This window comes from Rhinopithecus roxellana, chromosome 4 (genome assembly GCF_007565055.1).
Source record: "Rhinopithecus roxellana isolate Shanxi Qingling chromosome 4, ASM756505v1, whole genome shotgun sequence".
In the NCBI taxonomy this organism is placed as follows: domain Eukaryota; kingdom Metazoa; phylum Chordata; class Mammalia; order Primates; family Cercopithecidae; genus Rhinopithecus; species Rhinopithecus roxellana.
Window position 1 is genome coordinate 27,800,047 of NC_044552.1, and position 22,881 is coordinate 27,822,927.

At 55.4% G+C, this 22,881-nt stretch overlaps 1 protein-coding gene across 4 annotated transcripts; it reads left to right on the top strand.

Annotated features, from left to right (window-relative positions):
- The first annotated feature begins 13,617 nt into the window (after nucleotides 1-13,617).
- On the top strand, nucleotides 13,618-22,779 carry HMGA1 (high mobility group AT-hook 1). 4 transcript variants are annotated; one of them, XM_030928417.1, is made up of 6 exons: nucleotides 13,618-13,834; nucleotides 14,079-14,192; nucleotides 17,588-17,766; nucleotides 19,902-19,985; nucleotides 20,665-20,715; nucleotides 22,001-22,779. In XM_030928417.1, the coding sequence occupies exons 3-6, from the start codon at nucleotides 17,632-17,634 to the stop codon at nucleotides 22,052-22,054; spliced, it is 324 nt and encodes a 107-aa protein (XP_030784277.1). In that variant the 5' UTR covers nucleotides 13,618-13,834; nucleotides 14,079-14,192; nucleotides 17,588-17,631; the 3' UTR covers nucleotides 22,055-22,779. The 4 variants fall into 4 exon arrangements, with proteins under 4 accessions (XP_030784277.1, XP_030784279.1, XP_030784278.1 ...); XM_030928419.1 differs by having other exon boundaries at nucleotides 13,672-13,834; nucleotides 17,588-17,733; XM_030928418.1 differs by lacking the exon at nucleotides 14,079-14,192 and having other exon boundaries at nucleotides 13,725-13,834.
- Nucleotides 22,780-22,881: the final 102 nt, after the last annotated feature.

Genomic DNA, 22,881 nt, shown 5'->3' on the forward strand with positions numbered 1-22,881 from the left:
GCCGTTGCCCGCACTCCCGTGCTGGGCCTGCGCGTCCCTGTGGGAATGGGCGAGTGGGGTATCGAGGGTCCAGCAGCCTGGACTCGGCGCCTCCACAGGGCAGTCCCTTTCCAGCTTCCAAAAGCTAGCGTTGCTAACCTACGGCTAGACCCCAGACCCATTCCTCCCACGAGGTGTCAAGAAGGACCCTTGAGGGTCTTCCATGTCACCTCGTGGAGCCTCGTGGGGTACGGCAGAAGGAGGAGGGCAATTTGAGGTCCTGCAGCGCCCCCGGGGAACCAGAGATGAACTCCCTCCCGCCCCCAGCCTCTCCTCCTCATCCTCTAAGGTTGCGCTAGAATCAATCGATGCGATTCAATTACAGAAATATTTATTAAACACCGACTATATGCCAAGTTATAAAAACCTGGGACAAGACGGTAAACAAAGCAGGACAGTAAACAAAATATATTAACCCCTGCCTTCCAGGAGCTGGCATTCTGGTTAGGTGAGGGAGATGATAAACAAAAAATAAGCAAATGATCTAGGCTAGTGTTACCCGATAGAAATAGAAGGGAAGCCACGAATGTAATGTTTAATTTTGTAGTAACCATATTAAGATGGTAAAAAGAAACACATGAAATTAACTTTAATTTTTTTTTTTTGAGACCGAGTTTCGCTCTTGTTGCCCAGGCTGGAATGCAATGATGTCGACTCACCACAACCTCTGCCTCCCGAGTTCAAGCAATTCTCCTGCCTCAGCCTCCCAAGTAGCTGGGATTACAGGCATTCACCACCACACCCAGCTAATTTTGTATTTTTAGTAGAGACGGGATTTTTCCATGTTGGTCAGGCTGGTCTCGAACTCCCGACCTCAGGTGATCCGCCTGCCTCGGCCTCCCAAAGTGCTGGGATTACAAGCGTGAGCCACAGTGCCCGGCCAATTTTAATTTTTTTTTTTTTTTTTTTTTTTAAGGAACTGAGTCTCCTTAAAGGGTTCGTTAAGGAACTGGGTCTCCACTTTGTGGTCCAGGCTGGAGTGCAGTGGTGCGATCATACCTCAATGCAGCCTCCAACTCCTGAAGCTCCTGCCTCAGCCTTCCAAAGCCCTGAGATTACAGCTGTGAGCCACTGGGCTTGGCCAAAATTAACTTTAATAATATATTATATTTAATTCAGTATATCCAAATGTTACCATTTCAACATGTAATAAATATACAAAAAACTATTTTTTTCTTTTTTCTTTTTTTCTTTTTTGTACTAAGCCTTGTAAATCCAGTGAGTACTTATGCTTCCAGCACATTTCAGCTCAGCCTGACCACATTCGCAGCACTCAGTGACGACATGTACCTAATGGCTATAGCAATGGGCAGCACAGTCTTGATGTTAGATGTGGGCTGCAGAATATGAGGAAAGTAGAGGCGGGCAAAGGGGCTGGGATAGGAAGCGCTAAGTGGGGGTGGTCTGCCCTGGGCAGCCCTGATGGGGTGGTGAGGACAGGAGTTGGGCCACAGGTAAGACCTGCAGATACCTGTGGAGGCCACTGGCCTTCGCAAGTCACCTGACCTTGCTGAATAAGGGCATTTTCCTCCAGTGTGGATTGGAGTTATGCATCTGAGGCTATAAGGTACTCATTAAATGTTAGCCTTATCTCACCTATCTGTCTGCAGCAGCAGGCAGGGCACAGGCCCCCAATCTCAGAGTCACATCCTCTCCACCCCCAACTCTTTTTTTGAGACGGAGTCTCCCTCTGTCACCCAGGCTGGAGTGCAGTGGCGTGATCTCCACTCACTGCAAGCTCTGCCTCCAAGATTCACGCCATTCTCCTGCCTCAGCCTCCTGTGTAGCTGGGACTACAGGCGCCCACCACCACACCCGACTAATTTTTGTATTTTTAATAGAGATGGGGTTTTTTTTCTTCTTTTTTTTTTTGAGACGGAGTCTCGCTTTGTCACCCAGGCTGGAGTGCAGTGGTGAGATCTTGGCTCACTGCAAGCTCCGCCTCCCGGGTTCACGCCATTCTCCTGCCTCAGCCTCCAAGTAGCTGGGACTATAGGCGCACACCACCACGCCCGGCTAATTTTTTGTATTTTTAGTAGAGACGGGGTTTCACCGTGTTAGCCAGGATGGTCTCGATCTCCTGACCTCGTGATCCACCCGCCTCAGGCTCCCAAAGTGCTGGGATTACAGGCGTGAGCCACCGCGTCTGGCCCACCCCCAACTCTTATGGCCACCAAAAGTGGCCTAGGCCCCACCCCACCCCCAGACCCTCCGTCTTTTATCCATTTCTACTCCTTGCTACAGCAAGATACTTAACCTTCTCAGGCTTCTGTTTCACTACGTAGTAGGTGCTTTAAGCTCTTCAAAGAAAAGCATTGTAGACTTCCAGAAGACCAAGCCACTCTCTTAAGATGGACTCAGGCCAATGCCGAGGTGGGTGGGGCCACCAGGTTCCAGGTGCCAACCCCACCACACTTCTTTGGGAACAGGGAGAAAGACTGGCCCTCTTTTCCGGAGGTTGCAGTGAGCCAAGATCGCGCCATTGAACTCCAGCCTGGGCAACGAGCGAAAATCCCTCTCAAAAAAACAAAGACGGGCCCTCTTTTCTGCCCACAACAGCCATCCTACCCTCAAAGCCCCTTCCAGCCAAGGGCAAAAATGATATGAAAGGATGTATCTGAAATTCGGACAGATCACAGGGAGCAGGGATGGAGGAGAGGGCCCCAAGTCAAGAAGCTGCTTCGAAAGGAGCTGTTGATCACTGTTACACACTCCACCTCCACCTGGGCTGGTAGCAACAGGCCCACAAACACAAGAGAAGTACTGGGATCAACAACCAGCCCTTCCTGGGGGACCTGTGGGTCCAGGATTGAGACTGCAGCAAGGCTGGAGGTGGGAGATGAGAGCAGGCCCAGAAGTGCCCAGACAAGAGGCAACAGGACCGGCCTTGGGATGCAGACCCACCCTTGCCCCTCACCAAAAGCCAGGGAAGTCAGCAGGCCCCCTGTATGATGACACAGAAACCTGACTGTCAGCAGCTCCAACCTGACACTGACCATGGCGAGCTCCACTGCTTTTTTGGGGAGTCCCTGGCAGCTGCCAGCAGGGCAGGCCCTGGGGTTTCTCTGCTCGCTAGCTTACCAGTCTCCCCTATAGATTCCATCCCAGACTGCAAAGCATGCCCAGTTCCCAGTAGCTGTATTTCCCACCATCCAGCAGACCTCAGAGAGAAGGCAGGAGAAGGCAGAATCTGGGCTGGCCACCAGATTCACGCCGCTCACCTCCTAGGCCACTCAGGTATTTTAGAGACCCCCTAGTGGCTGGGTTCCTAGAAAATAAGAAAATAAAGAGGCTCCAACCCAATTTACAGCAAGGACTAACTATGTCTTAGAGGGCATATTGACCCCCAGGATTTATGGGTGGGGGAAAGACCTGAGGACTGGGTGAGCAGGGAGCAGGAGAGGAGATTGGCGTGGAAGCGGGAGCTGGCTGGGCTGCTCCCCGCCACCATCTCCTAGCCAGATTCCAGACCAGCAGGCTTGCCCAGCTCGGCCTGCCTCCCTCCTCCGCTCTCCCGCCAGTGGCTACCTCCCCTCCCCCACTCTGCTTTCCTCCCCTCCCCCAGCTACCCACTTCCTCTACCCCTCCCCCAGCCCCTTTCACTCTCATTCAACCATCCATTCACCAAACTTTTGCTGAGCGCCAAGGTCCCCTTAGGCCCTGGTGCGAAGCTTGTGGGTGTGGAGAAGAAGAAAACAAAGCCTTGGAGGCTTCCCACGAATCTCCAGCGTGGTGTTGGCCCCTTTCCCCCAGCCCACCTCCTCCCCAGCCCAGACCCCCCCGCCTCGACCTCCACCCTGCTCTCAGTTCCGTCGCCTGACTTTGGCCCACAGCTTGTGGGGCTGTACATCCCGCCCCAGGCGCCCCTGTGCTTCTGGTTTCAGGGAGGCAGCAAGCATACCCTCCTGCCCCTTCTAGGACGGAGACCCCATTACCACATTCAGCCTTGAAAAAGATTCGGGGTAAGGACGCAGGGTGGCCTGGAGTTCTGGTCTCACATGTCTCCCTAATTAGGGCAGTGTCCCCTAGCTGTGACACACCTTCGGTAAATGGTGCAGCCTGTAGAGGCAGAAGGAAATGACCCAAAACTCATGCAAACCCAGACTGCAGTGGGAGGGAGCCTGCCCACAGCTAATGATGGAGAACATCAGCCTTGAAGACTCAGGGCAGCCAGCCTTGGGGTCACTGTTCCCCTTCCACAGCCCATGACACATTCCCACCTGGCTTAGAAAGCGGAAAAGAGACCAGGGTGTGGTGACTCACACCTGTAATCCTAGCAGTTTGGGAGGCTGAGGTGGGTGGATCACTTGAGGTCAGGAGTTCAAGACCAGCCTGGCCAACATGGTGAAACTCTATCTCTGCTAAAAATACAGAAAAATTAGCCAGGCGTGGTGGCGCAAACTTGTAAGCCCAGCTACTCAGGAGGCTGAGACATAAGAATTGCTTGAATCCCAGTCAGGCGCCATGGCTCATGCCTGTAATCCCAGCACTTTAGGAGGCCGAGGTGGGTGGATCACGAGGTCAGGAGTTCGAGACCAGCCTGGCCAATATGGTGAAACCCGTCTCTACTAAAAATACAAAATTAGCCGGGTGTGGTGGCATGTGCCTGTAGTCCCAGCTGCTCAGGAGGCTGAGGCAGGAGAATCGTTCAAACCCGGGAGGTGGAAGTTGCAGTGAGCCGAGATCGCACCGCTGCACTCCAGCCTAGGTGACAGAGCAAGACTCTGTCTCAAAAAAAAAAAAAAAAAAGAATTGCTTGAACCCAGGTGGCAGAGGTTGCCCTGAGCCAAGATCATGCCACTGCACTCCAGCCTGGAGCCTGGGTGACAGAGTGAGACTCTGTCTCAAAAAAAAAAAAAAAAAAAAAAAGAGGCCAGGCACGGTGACTTACACCTGTAATCCCAGCACTTTGGGAGGCCGAGGTGGGCAGATCACGAGGTCAGGAGTTCGAGACCAGCCTGACCAACATGGTGAAACCCCGTCTCTACTAAAAATACAAAATTAGCCAGGTGTGGTGCCGTGAGCCTGTAGTCCCAGCTACTCGGGAAGCTGAGGCAGGAGAATTACTTGAACCTGGGAGGTGGAGGTTGCAGTGAGCCGAGATCATGCCACTGCACTCCAGCCTGGGTGACAGAGCAAGACTCCATTTCAAAAAAAAAGAAAAAAAAAAAAAAGCAGGCAAGAAATAGAAACAAGAGAAATAAAGACCATATGAGAATCCCCTGAAACTTCAGTTAGTGCCTGTTCCCCAGCGGGTGTGACACGGGTAGCAGCAGTGGCTAAAGTTACAGGACTTGACCCCCCACAACTTAACGCTGGCCAGTGAGCTGACATGGACTTCCAATCCTGGTGTGTGGCCTGGGAGGCAAACCCAGCCCAGGCCTCAAGCTGGATTCCAGAAAACATGCCAGCACCTGGGTAATGGGGTCACATGTGTGTGCAGTAGCCATCCTAACAGGCCTTCTTCTACCGGCTCACACGAGTGCGGCTTTCACAGGCTACGCGGCTTAGTAGTGCATGTGTTTTCAGCTGGTCCTGGGTGGAAAGGGGAGTTGTGTTTGGGGGCATTTTACCTGCGGACCTTGTAACATTGGTCTGTGGGCTGCACGTTACTCAGACCAAAGGGTAACTATTTTGTTCCACAGAAAGCTAAAATCTTGCACTCATCCAGGCCAACTCACAGTCTGGTGAGCTGCCACCACGCCTGGTCACCAACAAGCAAACCAGCCAGTCTGCCCCAAGAAAGGGACAAAGTGGTTGTTGTCAGATGGTTGCCAGCTCCTGTGACTAAACCTGAGATCAAGTCAAAAAATTTGTATTTTTAGTAGAGACAGGGTTTCATCATGTTGGCAAGGCTGGTCTCAAACTCCTGATCTCAAGTGATCTGCCCACCTCGACCTCTCAAAGTGCTGGGATTACAGGTATGAGCCACCACACCTGTAATCCCAGCACTTTGGGAGGCAGAGGCGGGCAGATCACCTGAGGTCAGGAGTTTGAGACCAGCTTGACCAATATGGAGAAACCTTGTCTCTACTAAAAATACAAAATTAGCCGGGCATGGTGGCACATGCCTGTAATCACAGCTACCTGGGAGGCTGAGGCAGGAGAATCACTTGAACCTGGGAGGCAGAGGTTGCGGTGAGCCAAGATCACGCCATTGCACTCCAGCCTGGGCAACGAGAGAGAAACTCCACCTCAAAAAAAAAAAAAAAAAAAAAAAAAAAAAACCAAAAAAAAACCACTTACCTCTAGAAGGTGCAAAAGCCCTTGCACCTGTCTCAGGCTTGGCCACCCTGCCATTCCCATGATGATTGCTGGGTTCCCTGACCTCTTCTTTGCCTTGAGGTTTGGGGACAGAAGCCCTGTGGCTTGGCCTTTGCGGATAACCACTCTGGCTAATCATTCTTCATTCAACGCATTTTTTTTTTTTTTTTTGAGATGGAGTCTCGCTCTGTCGCCCAGGCTGGAGTGCAGTGGCCGGATCTCAGCTCACTGCAAGCTCCGCCCCCCGGGTTCCTGCCATTCTCCTGCCTCAGCCTCCCGAGTAGCTGGGACTGCAGGCACCCACCACCTCGCCCGGCGAATTTTTTGCATTTTTAGTAGAGACGGGGTTTCACCGTGTTAGCCAGGATGGTCTCGATCTCCTGACCTCGTGATCCGCCCGTCTCAGCCTCCCAAAGTGCTGGGATTATAGGCGTGAGCCACCGCGCCCGGCCAACACATTTTTTTTTTTTTTAGTTTGAACACTACACTAGGCCCTAGGGATACCCCAAGGAACATAAAAGATAAAATTCCGTAACCTAATGGAGCTGGCTTTCCAGTGGAGGGAGCTGCACAGAAAATACCACACATATTTACACTTGATAGCAGTTAAATAGATGAGTTTATTTATGTTAGAAATTGACAGGTGTTACAAGAAAAAAAGCATGGTCAAATAGATGGGGGACTGTAACGGGAGATGTACAGGTTGTTTGTTTGTTTGAGACAGAGTCTCTATCTGTCCCCCAGGCTAGAGTGCAGTGCCCTCCCCCTCTTGGGTTCAAATGATTCTCATGCCTCAGCTTCCTAAATAGCTGGGATTACAGGCATGTGCCACAACGCCTGGCTAATTTTTTTGTATTTTTAGTAGAGACAGGGTTTCATCATGTTGGCAAGGCTGGTCTCAAACTCCTGGTCTCAAGTGATCTGCCCACCTCGACCTCTCAAAGTGCTGGGATTACAGGTATGAGCCACCACGCCTGGCCAGAGATGTACAGTTGTGAATAGTGTAGATGAGTAATACTGAACAGAGACCTGAAGGCAGTGAGAAAGCAAGCCCTGAGGACATCAGGGGAAAAGCAGGCAGAGGACACAGCAAGTGCAAAGGCCCTGTGGCGGGCTCATGCCTGGCAGGCCCGGGAAACATCAAGTGGCCCATGTGGCTGAAGCAGAGAGAGCAACGGGTAGGAAATGGGGTCAGAGGGCAGACTGCAGGGCCTTGAAGGCCTCTCTTTTTACTGTATGAGATGAGAACCCCGGGAGGAATCTGAGCAGAGGAGAAACATGCCTTAGGTCTCGTGTAGAGAGATTGAATGCCAGGAATTAGGTGCTTACAAAACCATTCCAAGAACTGGAGGAGCCGGCTCCATGCTGGGCCCTGTGGAACAACATGACTGAACTGCCGGCCTGGCCTCTGCCCTGTTGAGGAGGGTAGAGAGTCAGGAGGCCCCACCGGCATAGTTGAGATCTGATCTAGGGTCAGGAGGCCTTGTGCCACTGCACCTGCCTCTTGAACACCACGAAGCTGGTGACTAGATGCTGGATGTCTTGTAGAAAACCCGTATGTCCACAGCCCACAGAGCAGTATTTCCCTCTGCGCTTCCTCCCACCAAATTTCACTTTATTATTTTTATTTTTTTTGAGATGAAGTTTCACTCTTGTTGCCCAGGCTGGATAGCAATGGCATGGCTCACCACAACCTTCGCCTCCCAGGTTCAAGCGATTATACTGCCTCAGCCTCCTGAGTAGCTGGGATTACAGGCATGCACCACCACACCCGGCCAATTTTGTATTTTTAGTACAGATGAGGTTTCTCCATGTTGGTCAGGCTGATCTTGAACTCCCGACCTCAGGTGATCCACCGACCTCGGCCTTCCAAAGTGCTGGGATTACAGGCGTGAGCCACCGCGCTAGGCCACTTTATTATTTTATTTATTTATGTTTTTTTTTTTTTAGACGGAGTCTCGCTCTGTCACCCAGGCTGGAGTGCAGTGGCCGGTTCTCAGCTCACTGCAAGCTCCGCCTCCTGGGTTTACGCCATTCTCCTGCCTCAGCCTCCGAGTAGCTGGGACTACAGGCGCCCGCCACCTCGCCCGGCTAGTTTTTTTTGTGTTGTTTAGTAGAGACGGGGTTTCACCGTGTTAGCCAGGATGGTCTCGATCTCCTGACCTCGTGATCCGCCCGTCTCGGCCTCCCAAAGTGCTGGGATTACAGGCTTGAGCCACCGCGCCCGGCCTTTATTTATGTTTTTGAGACGGAGTCTCACTCTGTTGCCCAGGCGGGAGTGCGGTGGCGCGATCTCAACTCACTGTAACCTCTGCCTCCAGGGTTCAAGCAATTCTCCTGCCTCAGCCTCTCAAGTAGCTGAGATCACAGGCATGGGAGACCATGCCTGGCTAAGTTTTTTGTATTTTTAGTAGAGATGGGGTTTCACCATGTTGTTGAGGCTCGTCTCAAACTCCTGACTTCAAATGATCCTCCCACCTCAGACTCCCAAACTGCTGGGATTACAGGCATGACCCACTGTGCCTGGCCCCAAATTTCTTTCTTTGATGGAACCCAATTCATATCCAAAACTTGCTTCAAAGGAACGTAGGGCATGGTGCATACCAAATGCCTGCCCACCACATCTCTCACAGCTCCAAGCCCATCCCCATGCCAAACACCCTACTGCTCCCACTTGCCTGCTTCCTAGGCCTCCTGGGATGCTCCACCCATGCCCTGGGCCCCTGCCCTGTGCTTCCTCAGGCCTGCATTACAGCATGTATCACATTGGTGGAACTGCTTGTGTGCTTGTCTATTCCCTCATGCACCCCACTCAATGCAAGCCCCTTGAGGACAGGAATGTAGCTACCCATTTTAAGGCCACATCCATGGTGGTGGTACCTGGAGTGATCCATCTGGCCAGGCTGGGAGGAAGCAGCAAGCCCACCCAGCCTGGGAATAGCAGCAGTAGAGGGGAAAGAGGCAAAATCCTTAGCTATTTAACTGCCCCAAGACTTGTTTGGTTATTTTTTTGAGAGGGAGTCTCACTCTGCTGCCCAGGCTGGAGTGCAGTGGCGCCATCTTGGCTCACAGCAAACTCTGCCTCCCAGGTTCAAGTGATCTTCCTGCCTCAGCCTCCTGAGTAGCTGGGATTACATGCATGTGTCACCACGCCCAGCTTATTTTTGTATTTTTAGTATAAATGGGGTTTCCCTATGTTGGCCAGGCTGATCTCAAACTCCTGACCTCAGGTGATCTGCTCACCTCGGTCTCCCAAAGTGCTGGGATTACAGGTGTGAGCCACCGCGCCTGGTCGAGACTTGGTTTTAATAACTGTGAAATGGGGCAATAGCATCACTCACCAGTAGGGACGTGGAGAGATCTGAGAAAACATATGCATTCAGTATATGCTCATAAACTCCACCCTCTCCTTAGATTTCTTCAGGGGTTGGAGAGGAGCTGGGCTTCCTTGGGGATTCAGCCCTGAAGAAGCTAAAAAGTCCATGGCATCTTGGGGCCATGCAAGGTGGGTCATTAGCTCACAGCAGGAAGGCGGAGAGGGCCCTGATTCCTGGGCCCTCCTTTTCACTTGAGAGTTTTTCCCTCGAAAGTTGGAAGCAGCAGAGGCCCTCCTCCCCTTCTAGGCCTGCCAGCCTTGCTGGCAGCAGAACTTGTGGTCAGCAGAGCCTGGAGGCCTGATCCTGCCAGATGACCAGATGCACTAGTAGCTGGGTGACTCTCGAGGAGAGTGGTCAAACATTGTGTACCAGGGTAGCCCCACCTCCTACCGGCCTGGGGCAGTCCTGGTTGATAGGTGCCAGGTCAGGTTTATGCCTGTTGTCTGGTCATAAGTATTAATAGTGCTGCTTTCACTCTGAAGTGCCCTGCTTGTCTGCTGAAGCTGAGCATACACATCCTGTGATCCAGTAATTCCTCTCCTAGGCACGTACCCAACAGAAATCTGCACATCTACTCACCAAGATATATTCTAGAACATTCATGGCAGCACTATTCACAATAGACCCCCGCCAGAAACTATCCAAATGTCCTTCAACAGAACGGATATAAAATTGTGGTATATTCATATCACATCACTAAGCAGCCCTGAGAATGAACATTCTGCAGCCACACACAGTAGCATGGATGAACCTCACAGACATAAGGGTGAACAAGGAAACTAATCCAGGAGAATACAAAATACAAGACTCCGTATCTCTATGTGTGCACAAACAGGTGAAATGAAACGCTGCTTAAGGTTGGGATGGTGGTTACATAGGGGTACTGGAGATGTTGTATTTATTGGTCTGCATGCTGGTGACACAAAGGTGTTCACTTTGTGAAAATGCATCAAGCCAAATAATAGAACTAAATGGAAACATCCACACTAGTTTTTTCACCTACTCAACTAGAAAATGAGCTTAAGAGTCAGCGTCCCAATATATGTAAAGTTGACTCGAACTCCCCATTCCCTGGACATTCCTGTTGGGTTCACTGAAGCTCATAGGTCGTCCTTGAGGAAACTGTATATAGGCTGACTCCAATAACCGAAAATGCTTCCTGTGGGGAAGACAGGTTCTGGTATGGACCACCCCTGAATCCCCCAGGCCTTGACCATTTCCTTGGCCTGGAATAGCTCCCTCTTCCTGCCTGCCCTGTCCCCAACTCCTCAGCCACCCAACTATCCAAGTCTCATGAAGGCCTGCTCAAACCCGCCTCCTCCAGGACTTCCCTGACCACCCTGGGCTCCCATCCTCTCCTCCTGTAGTTCCTTGTAAGTCTTTAAGCGCCTGACCCCTTGGTCCAAGTTTCAAGAGTGTGGGGGACTTTGTTCACTGATTGTACCCCAAGAATTTGGCCCAGTTCGTGCTACACAGTAGGTTCTCAATAACTACTGAATGAAATGTTTTCTAACATGGCATCTCCTGTACTGCTATTCAGTTTTCTCTAGTGCAGGCTTGATTCCGATTTCTCTAGACGTGAAATTCGCTGGGACAAGGACTAGATCCTACTCATCTTTTTATCCCTACCACTCGCTCCTCTGCTTAATACTTATTCAAAGCGGAAAGGAAAGGCAGTGAATTCAGGGCATTTACAATCCAGAAAGCGTGGAGGTGGGGGTCAGTGAGTAGAGTTATTTGGATTTCAAGGGTGTGGGTAATCCTGGAGGGGAATAAGCTACTATATTTATTTGCCTACGAACTTATTTATACCTGCCTCCTTCCAGAGAGAGTTTGAGGTGGCTTACAAAAATACACACAATACAAGGTAAAAAACAAGTCGCTGAGGAAATCAGGACGAGGGGAAAATAAGACTAGGAAAAACAAGATCGAGTCGCCTTGCTAGAAGTGGGCCAAAAAGTTGGCCAAGTTTTCCCACAGCCCACTCGAGGCGGAAGTCCCTCTCCCCTCCCCGTCCCAGGGGCGGCCGCGCGTCCCACACGGACGGGAGAGATGTACCCGAGAGAGGGGACCGACAGGACCCTCTCCGCACCTCCCCAGCCGCCAGGCCGCCAACCCGGGGCCCGGCCTAGCAGCCACCGCGGCCTTGGAGAGCGCGAAGTGGAGAGGCGCGCGGCTCTGGGGGACAGCCCGAGCCCAGACCTGGGTCCCAGGGTGCTGGCCGGGAGCCTGTGACCTGGGAAGGGTTGCTGGAGGCTGAGGGATCGCACCTCCACGCCACGCCGCAGAGGTTCCCGCGCTCGAAACCGAACGCCCTCCAGCCACCAGCACTCACGGCCTACTAAGCGTGGGATCGGGGCCCAAGGCACAAAGATGGAGGGAGCGGCGCGATCCACCGGCCCCACCCCCACCCACCCGCCCGCCAGACAAAGGGGCAGGTCGCCCCTCCCCCAGCCTCCTTCGCGGGCCCCGCCGCCCTCTCCTCCCCTCCCCTCGGGCCGCCCTTTGGTGACTTCCTCTCCCCTCCAGGGGCGGCCCCGGGACTTCTCAGGAACTGCGTTTCACCTGGACGCGGGGCGGGGAGCCGGCGCGCAGAGGGCGGCCTCCGGGCCCACCCCTAGGCCGGGCCGGCCCCAGGCCCGCGCCCTCCCCTTTGAACCCGCGCTCCCAGCCCCTGGCGCCTTCCCGCCCAGGCGCCCCCGCCCCCACCCGGCCGAGCACGTGCTGCCCGGGCCCCGAGCGCTTCCCGCCGCACGGGTGGGGGCTGGGCCCACCCCCCGCCCGCTCCCCACCCCCACCGGAAACATTCCTGCCACATTCCTGCAACTGCGAGGCCCAGCCCGCCGCTCCCCACCCCGCCTCCGCGCCGGGCCCAGGGCTTTCCTGCGTCCCCTCCACCGCCGGCTCGCCCCCTGAGGAGGGGGCTGGGCCAGGGCCTCGGCTGACCGGGAAGAAGGGGAGCAGAGAAAAACATGAGTCACAGCCGTGTGTCACTGGAGCGCATTTCAATTCCCTGCATCACAGGAGGTGTGGAAGGCCGCCTCGGGGACCGGGCGCGGGAGGTGCGCCCGAGAAGGCCCCGGGCCGGCCTGCAGGGCGCGCCTCTCCGCCTGCGCCCTTTCCTCCCCCATCGCCCTCCCCGCCATCTTCCCCTTTGGCTTCCTTCTCGCTCGGTGCAACAAGTCTTTGTTAAGCCGGGCGCCAGGCGGGCCAGGCGTGGCGGAGATGGCCTGCGTGCTCGGCCCCTGCCCTCAAAGCGCTTCCAGGCGACTTCTGGCCCACCTTTTATTTTTATTTACAGTCTCAGCGTAAGGGCCCAGGTCCCCAAGTGGGCCTGCGTATCTCCAGAACACCATCTAAGTCACCTCAAGGCATGAAGCCTCCCTTGGGTGTACCTGCCAACGAGCCAATCGTTGGTTTCGCTGGAAGGCTCCACCTTGATCATGGCTTGCTGGTGGCCATTAATAAAACACTTTGGATTTCACAAGTTTCACGTTTGAATTTCACAAGACTTGTATCTCACCAATCAGCCACACGCGGGTTGACACTGAAAGGCACATGCTGACACCTGTCCGCCCAGGGGAAATCTACCAGCCCTCTATTTCAGTGAGGGGGCGGCGTGTAGGCCGCGGAACTCTCTAACGAGCCTGTTTCTCTTCACCCCCTCGGCCCGCGTGGACCCCCGTCCAACCCCACACACCCTGGGGGGGGGCCTGGCCCACACGCCCAGGAAGCCCCTAGAGGTGACTCTCCCTGGGACCACTGTACCAGGGAGGAAGGATACCGCCACCCGTCACCACCCCCCGCGAGAAGCTCCTTCGTGACTCCTCTGTGCGTGCCTTCCCACACCTCCTCCGTCCGGGACTGCGAGGAGTGGGCGGTCGACTCGAGTTCACAGCCCAGGCCTCCCACACGCCCCTCCCCGCCGTCAGCACCCACCCGCGCGGCAGCGGCGGCTGGCGGGCGGCCGCCCTTTTAAATCCCCGGGCTCATTTGCATGGCCCCGCCCCCTGAGTGACACGGCTGGCGCGGGCGGGCCCGTCCCCCCTGCCCCTGGGTCGCTCTTTTTAAGCTCCCCTGAGCCGGTGCTGCGCTCCTCTAATTGGGACTCCGAGCCGGGGCTATTTCTGGCGCTGGCGCGGCTCCAAGAAGGCGTGAGTTCGCGGCCGCTCCGGTGGCTTCTTTTTTTTATATCTATAATTTAATTAAATTATTTATTTATTGAGGCCGCGCACGGGCCGTGCCCAGCTTCCTGCCCCTCGCCATCCTTCGGGGGAGGGGGAATATTTTTGTCCCCCCGCCTGGCTGTGACACATAAATACCCCGCGGGGGCCTGGGCGGCGAGCACGCGGCGGCGGCGGTCTCTGAGCGCCTGTGCTCTCTCTCTCCCGGTTTCAGATCCGCATTTGCTACCAGCAGCGGCCGCGGCGGAGCCAGGCCGGTCCTCAGCGCCCAGCACCGCCGCTCCCGGCAACCCGGAGCGCGCACCGCAGGCCGGCGGCCGAGCTCGCGGTGAGTCGTCCCCGGGGCCCGCGGCGGCGGCGGCGGAGGGGGGCGCCCGCGCCCCCGCCCGCACGCCGCCCCTCCTGCGAGCTGCCCGGGGCTGCAGCGCGCGCCGCCGGCTTTATTCCCAGGCCGGGGCGGTGCGAGCCGGCGGCGGGGGAGGGCCGCGCGGCGCGGGGGCGGGCGGCGGGGCCCGGCGGCGCGGGGAGGACGCCCGCACCCCTTCCCCCGCGCCGCGGGCGCCCTGCGGGGGGCGGGGACCCGGGAAAGGCGCGCGGTGGGGGAGGGGGCGCGCAGCTGCGGCGAGCGCGAGTTGTGCACCCGGCGGAGCCCGGAGGAGCCCGGCGCACCTCGCGCGGCGGCCGCTCCCGCCGGAGCCCGAGCCCGGGCCCGGGTGAGGGGCGAGGAGAGACACGGGCTGCGGCGCGGCGGGAGAGTGGGGGGTCGGGCGCCCCCCGCAGCCCAGGGAAGTTCTGGAAGTGAGGGGGATGGGGAGGAACCCCGAAATTCGGCCCTACGCCCTCTCGGCCTTTCTCTCGCGCCCCCTCCGCAGATGAGGCCGGAGCGCGGGCCTGGGTTTGGGGCTTCACCCCGACCCCACCTCTGGCCTGGCCTGCGCCTCTTCAGCCCCAGGGGCCGGGCCTGCCCTCCGCCCCCACAAACTGGTTTCGCTGCTTTGCTGGGCTCTGTTGGAACTAGTCCCTTTGACTCCCCGTTTCTATTTTATTTTCTTCTGGGGCTTTATTTTGCGGGGAGGGGACGGAGGGAGGGGGCTTTCTTCCTCTCCCCCGCTCCCGCGCGCGCCAGGTTTCCTGCCCCAAGGCGGGCTTGGGTGCCCCCTCTGGCAGGAAGTGGGGCCGGGTGCACCCGCGTGGCGGTGCATGCGGTCGGGGTGCGCTGCTTTCCCGCGCCTGCAGGAGCGGCCTGCGCCCCTCCCCCCGCGCGCCCTGGCCCCTGGTCCCGCCGGCCGGCCTGCAAAGGCCGGGCGCAGACACTTGCAGAGTCACCCTGGGGCCGGGTCTGGAGCCTGATGCCTCGGGGGCTTAGCCCTAGCCGCTAGGCGGGTAGGCAAAGTGTCGGGTTGAAAGGGTCTCCGGGAACCTACTTTTTCCTGCTCGCCAACTTGCTGTGTGACCTTCGGCAACTCATCAGACTTCTCTGGGCTACCATTTTACGGGGGACGGGGAAGAAAATAAGGGAACCCCCAAGATAATTTCCTAGGGCCTTTGCTGCAGAGTCCTTAAGTATTCCAGGAGCACAGCGTGTGGAGGAGACAGGCTTGAGGCCCAAGCGGGCTTATTACAAAGTGAGGGATTGGGGTTAGGCCCTAAATGTAGTTCCTACAAGACAGGCCTCTGATGTTCCGAAACAGGTGGAAGAGACGAGCGTTTCTTGGCCTCACTGGAAAGGGCCTCGGGCCTTCGTTTAGTTCGTGGGGGTTTGGCTGAGGGGGATTAAAGGGTCCCCAGCAGCAAGAGGTGGGGGGAGGCACCAGATGGTATGAGAGCTTCCAGGGAGACCCGCCAAGATCTCTAGGCAGGCTGGGCCAGGCTCTCTGGGATTCCGGACTGGCTTCGCCCAACTGGAACCCCCTCGATGAGGGGGCCTCAGGCAGACCTTATATGAGGTCAGCACTCGTTTAGTTGATTAATTTTGATGTTTAGTTTGAAGGGGGACCTGTGGTGTAATATAAGATTCTAATCATTGCCTGTAATTGCATAGTAGGCCAAGCCACTAATGATGGAGCAGGATAAATCACCAACCACCTTGTTTAAAAGGGTCTCCAAGTCTGAAACATTATAAGATAGAATAATTAGCAAAGTCCCGCTGTCTGGAGGGTCTCTTGATGCTTGAGAATGGAGGTTGTGGGCCCACCAGAAATCACAAGTTTGCAAAAATGGTTTTTTCCTCTCATTGGGGTAAAAACTTTTTTTTTTCTTTTAAATTAGACACGGGGGTCCCACTGTATTGTCCAGGCTGGTCTCGAACTCCTGACCTCAAGCAGTCCTCCTGCCTTGGCATCCCAAAGTGCTGGGATTACAGGCATGAGTCACCTCAGCTGGCCCACAAATCATTTTCAAATGGTCTAGTTCTTTGGTTAGAGTGAAGATTTCTTTCCATTATTTTAAGTTTTTCTAAACTATTACCTAGTTTGATCCTTGAAGTAGTCAGGAGTAGTTCAGGCAGGTACCTTATAATTACCTTCATCTTGCAGATTGAGAGGGTTTCAGAAGTGGAGCCGCTTGGGCCCACCCCTTACCGTAGGCAGGCAGGGATTGGTTACTGGAAAAATGTGTAGCCTAGGCCTCCGGCGTCTCATCCATCTGTAGCCTGCGGATGATAAGGACTAGGATGAAGATGTGGAGAATTGTCGTTTCTAAGCCTATAGTACAGGGTGTTCAAAATACTGGTTGCAGGCCATCCTTCCAATGGGAAGTTTTAGGAAAACTAAAAATTGATTTGATGGGGTTAATTAAACCCCAACAGACCCTTAAGAAGAAGGAAGATGCTAGAAAATGATCAAGAAGCTTTTAGGATGAGCCCTGCCAGGGGGCCAGCTAGGGTCTGTTAGACGGTGCATTTCAGTTGGAGAATTCTCTGCCCATCTGACGAAGTCCCATCTGACTCCAGTTGGGCAGTTTCCCCTCCAGTTGGGGTAAGGGGAAAGAGGAGGATGGCCTTTGGCTTTGGGCTCCCTTTCCTCCCCCACCTCACCCACTGTAGCTTCAGCCATCTCCTCCCTCCCTCAATTATACCAATCTTTGAATTCTCCAGGGATTTACCCTGGGTGAGAACAGAGAAGAGAGCTGGTGGGTGGGCACCCCCTAGCTATGCAATTGGCTCTTTTTGGTCCTAAGTCTTGGACCTTGCCAGATAGGCAATATTGTCAGTGAGGTGGGCAGGGGATCAATGTCCGTAGCTGCCAGATCACAAGGTCTCATTCTTTCCATTTTTTTCCTAGTCCCCACTGAACTGCGTAGACTGGGTTTTCTCTTAAAGACAAAGGGCAGCAGTTGGCTACAGAAGGAGGGGATGCTGGCAATACGTCAGACCCCACCTCCCCACACCTTTGTCCCAGGGCGGCCTCACCCATGTAGCTAGGTCTGGACTGGCTGTACCTCCTGGGACCCCCCCACCCTGCTCCATTGGGGCGGTGTTAAGGCAGGACAACAAAGAGCCCTTCTTAACAGGAGATAGATAAGGAGCTGATTAGGGCCAACGGCCCTTCCCCGCCCTTGGCAGCATCTGGGGGTGGACATACCCCTCCATCCTGGGCAGAGTAGGAGGCCTCGGGGCCCCTGGGAGCACAGTTTTCTGCAGTGTGCCTTGAAGGTATGGGTGATGAGGAGGTAGAAAGTGGCTGAAGTGAGATGTTTGTCTAAAAGCACTTTTCCGTTTCCCAGCATCCCAGCCATCACTCTTCCACCTGCTCCTTAGAGAAGGGAAGATGAGCGAATCGAGCTCGAAGTCCAGCCAGCCCTTGGCCTCCAAGCAGGAAAAGGACGGCACTGAGAAGCGGGGCCGGGGCAGGCCGCGCAAGCAGCCTCCGGTGAGTCCCGGGACAGCGCTGGTAGGGAGTCAGGTGGGTGTCCAAACCTTTGCTTCACTCGGTTTACCCTTTGGGGCTAGGGAGGTACCTGGAGTTTCATTCAGCAGGCGAGACCATGCATGGAGAGTGCAGAATGATTCTGTGCAGTAAGCATGTGGGTGTGTCCTCCCACCTGTGTGTACTCCTGCCCCGCTTGCAACTCTGCTCAGATCTCTGGAGACCACCAGGAGAGAACGGGGGGCCGAGGAATTCAAGATGAATTCTGAAGCCAATGGCAGAAAGTCAAACCTAAAGCACCCCAGAGGTCACATACCCAGTGCTTACTTAAAACACTCACCTTTTTCTTAATTTCCAGTCCACTGTGGACCGGTGATTTTAAAATGTAGTAAAGATGAATGAACAGCCGGATGCGGTGAATGCGGTGGCTCACGCCTGTAATTCCAGCACTTTGGGAGGCAGAGGTGGGCGGATCACTAGGTAGATTGAGACCATCCTGGCTGACACAGTGAAACCCTATCTCTACTAAAAATACAAAAAATTAGCCAGGCGTGGTGGCGGGCGCCTGTAGTCCCAGCTACTCTGGAGGCTGAGGCAGGAGAATGGCGTGAACCCGGGAGGCGGAGCTTGCAGTGAGCCGAGATTGTGCCACTGCACTCCAGCCTGGGCGACAGAACGAGACTCCGTCTCAAAAAAAAATAAATAAATAAAAAAGATGAATGAACAAAAATAAAAACATACATAGAAGCTCAGGGTTTTTAATCATTAGATTCAGTGCTCGTAAAATGATTTTTGTCAATTTGCTGTAAAGTTTCTGAGTACTTATGGTTGATTCTTGTACTTCCTCATCCCAGGTGAGAAACAGGTACCTGCGTGGGCCTGCACCTGTTCATGCACAGGCCATGTTATGAGTAGTTCTGGAATGGGCATTGCCCCGGCACTGTGGATGGAAATTGAAGCCCAAGAAGTCAAAATGTTGGGGAGTTGGTGTCAGTGACCCTCAGAACCTTGGTGCTTCTCTCCCCACAAGGTCCTCATAGAAGGATGAGGCTGCCAGCCTGGCACTGTGGGGCACCCTAGGGAGCATGGCCACTTGGGCTTGGGGGGGGCCCATATTGGCCTCTTACAGAGGCAGCTGTCACCCAAGTGAGGGGTGGCTGTTGGTGAAGCCCAGTTACTTCCCTTCCCTGGGGAGGAGGTAAGAGGAGTTGAGGTTGACCTCTGCCCTTTAAACATGATGTAGGTTGTTCACCTGCAGGTTTTCCCTGTCCATAAGGTGGAGAGTGGTCTGTGCTGACCTGGGCCTTGGGAGACACGAGCTGTCATGAGTCTGCTGTGTTGGAATTCGGCAGCCACCTTTAGAACCTGGGGTGGGATCATTTGTCCTCTTAGCCTAGCTCCCTCAGTCTCCCCTCCTACCCCAGCTGTTAGCCATGGTCAGTGGGAGGTGTCAAGAGGGGTGCTGGATTACTGGACCCTGGTTATAGACAGGCCATGGGCAGCCCCCTAGGAAACAGTAGCTGGCGCGCCTTCACCACGCACCTTCTATGCATTATGCAGCAGCTTTTTATTCTATTTAGGGCTTATTAAAATTTCAGTGGGAATGATGGCAGGGATCTCTGGGGTGGTCCGGCTGTAATTCCCCTTCTCTGGGGGCAGCCTGGATGGGCTCCAGGTTTGTAAGTGCAGGCAGGGAGTGTGTGTCCAGCATAGGTCATCTGAGAGGGTGGGCAGTGATCACGGCACAGTGCTAGATAACCATACATTACCCATTTAATCTCCATGACAACCCTGCGAGGGAAGTCTTTACCATTTATAGATGAGGAAACTGAGGCTCCAGCATTATGTATCCTGCCCAAGATCAGTGTCAGAACTGACACTTGGGCAGAGCCACCTAACAGTATCTTTCTGTCCCCAGAATGCTTTTCCTAGGGGTCTTCTGGGCTCTTGTCATTTTGTGTCTTAGAAATCCGCAGGGAGGCAAGGGGAGGGGTGGGAGGCACTCTGCAAAGATGCTCAAACTGGAGCTTTGGATCCTGAAGGGATTCCTAGGTCAAAGGTGGTTCTTGGTTCTTGCTGACTTAATCTTGTTGAGGAGGCGGAGGGCTGTGTCTTCTAAGGGGATGGAAACAGGTGGTGACTGTCCCTGACTATCCTCTCTGTCTTTACAGAAGGAGCCCAGCGAAGTGCCAACACCTAAGAGACCTCGGGGCCGACCAAAGGGAAGCAAAAACAAGGGTGCTGCCAAGACCCGGGTGAGACTTGAGATGGGACCAGCCCTGGGTGGATGACCAGCAGAGGATCCCCTTGTTGGCTCCATGGCCACGGCTGTGGGAAGGTCTGGGAAGGGGCTCAGTCATCCCAGTTGTGCACCCCCTTCTCTGGTACAGGGGCGGCAATGAGTCTTTGCTAATTGGGGAGAGTGGGGCAGTGACTAAGGTCTCACTTCTGTGGGGTTGGTCCTGCCCAGGACAATGTGGAGATGAGGTCAGAAGTCCCATGGCTTTCCTGATCTAGAGAAAGGCGGAGTGGGGAGAGTGGAGGGTCCCTGCCAGCCCCTGGGCTGAGAATGTTACCTTCTCCTCTTGGGGTCCCCTGGAGCCTGAAGTGGGGGTGGGGACAGGCAGCAAAGGCCAGATTCACAGTGGCATCAGCCTTTCAGAAAAGTTGTTTTGTTTTTTATTTTATTTTTTCTAAGACACGACTCATATCCTCTGAGTCATGGGTGGAGATGGGAGTAGGGGGCGTGTGTGTATGTTGAGGGGGCAAATGTGGCTGGCCAGTCATCGCCAGCTGGACTTGGGTGGGCCTGTTGGGTGAGAGTGTTGGGCCGCCCTGAACAGGCAGGTAGGTCTGCCCCTCCCTCACCACTGGGCATTGGGTGAGCACTATTGAGCATTTTGGACTTAGGAGATATTTTCTCTAACCCTCTAGAAAACCACCACAACTCCAGGAAGGAAACCAAGGGGCAGACCCAAAAAACTGGTAGGTGAAGAAGCAGACTGCTGCTTGCCTCGTGGGCTCTTTGAGTGAGGGTGTTAAGAGTACACAGTACCTAATGCTATGCACCCCCTATGGAAAGGCTGTCCCTGACCTGCTAGGACATCAGATTTTACAGAAGTCCAGAGCGGGGAAGGTGCCTGGCCTGGGCTGTGCCCATGAGAAGTGAGGGGTCCCAGGTACAAACCAGACCACATCCCCCTGCCCTGCCCTAGTTGTGTATGTGGGGGGGTCCCTCTCCTGCTCCTAGAATCCTCAGAACTTCTGGGGGAAATCTGGGAAGTCATCTAGCCTGTGTCCCCCTCAGTTAGAGATGAGGAAAGGAAGCCACAGGGGCAAGGTTTGTCCTTCCTATAATCCTCTGGAGAACAGAAACAGTGAAGGAGCTGGGCCCTGGGAGGGGTCGGTGCTGGAGTTCTGATGTGACCCACCACACCGCACTGAAGGGCACCATCCACTTCTGGGCCCTCAAACAGCTGGTGGAAAGGCTCGGTGGGCTGAGTCAGGAGGGTGCCTCTAGGGGCCACTGCAGTTAGGGTCACCCAGCCTTCCAGCTCCTGGCCCTCTTACCCCCAGCCTGCCCCTCAAATCCCTGAAGCTGTCATTCCTCGAGCTGAGCCACTGCTGGGGTGGAGGGGGGTAGGGGGTGCTGCTGGCCAGGCCCCAAGAGTGAGTAACAGGAAACAAGTTGTTTTGGAGTTTGTGCCTGGCACGGGGGCTGTAGCCCCGTGTGGTGTCCCGACATTCCCGCCCAGTGAGTGAGCCCCGGCGGCACACACTTCCCCTTCCTCCCCACCCCGGCCTGGGGTCAGCCCTCGGCCACTCCCGAGGGCCAGGGCACCACAGCGCAGCATCTGCCCCTGGTTCCCCTGCACCCACCAGAGGGCTCGTGTACCTTCTAGCCACCCCTTCCCATTTCCTCCCCCAGCCACCTCTTCCCCACCTCTTCTCCCCTAGGGACCCAGTCACGTCCTGAAGCTCAGTGCTGCCCTGAGCTCTGCCCTCCTGTGCTCCATGGGCTTGGGGGCCAAGGGGGCTTGGCTTCTGGCTCTGGGTGACAGCAGCATGTGTGTGGGGTTTTTTCCTCCTTTTAAATTCTTTTTATGAATGAAGCCGGGCCGTGGAGGTTGCTGAGTCACCCACACACTCAGCCCTGACTCATCCCTCTTCAGGAGAGTCAGGGAGTGCAGGGAGCGGGTGGGGGCCAGCCTCTGGGGGTGGAAGAGGGGGGCCAGGCCAGAGCTCACACCAACAACTGCCCACTTCGCAGGAGAAGGAGGAAGAGGAGGGCATCTCGCAGGAATCCTCGGAGGAGGAGCAGTGACCCATGCGTGCCGCCTGCTCCTCACTGGGGGAGCAGCTTCCTTCTGGGACTGGACAGCTTTGCTCCGCTCCCACCGCCCCCACCCCTTCCCCAGGCCCACCATCACCACTGCCTCTGGCCGCCACCCCCATCTTCCACCTGTGCCCTCACCACCACACTACACAGCACACCAGCCGCTGCAGGGCTCCCCTGGGCTGAGTGGGGAGCAGTTTTCCCCTGGCCTCAGTTCCCAGCTCCCCCCACCCATCCACGCATACACACATGCCCTCCTGGACAAGGCTAACATCCCACTTAGCCGCACCCTGCACCTGCTGCGTCCCCACTCCCTTGGTGGTGGGGACATTGCTCTCTGGGCTTTTGGTTTGGGGGCGCTCTCTCTGCTCCTTCACTGTTCCCTCTGGCTTCCTGTAGTGGGACCTGGGAGGGTTCCCCTGGCCTTAAAAGGGGCCCAAGCCCCATCTCATCCTGGCCCACCCTACTCCACTGCCCTGGCAGCAGCAGGTGTGGCCAGTGGAGGAGGTGCTGGCCCCAGGATTCTCCCAGCCAAACTGTCTTTGTCACCACATGGGGCTCACACTTTTCATCCTTCCCCACCTTCCCTAGTCCCTGCACTAGGTTGGACGGCCCCCTTTGGCTCCAGGAAGGCAGGAGGGGTGTGTCCTTACTGCCCCCTTTGGCTCCAGGAAGGCAGGAGGGGTGTGTCCTTACTCCCTCTTCACTGTGGCCGCAGCCCCCTTGCCCTCCACCTGGGATCTGAGTACATGTTGTGGTGATGGAGATGCAGTCGCTTATTGTCCAGGTGACGCCCACAGGTGAGCCCTGTGGCC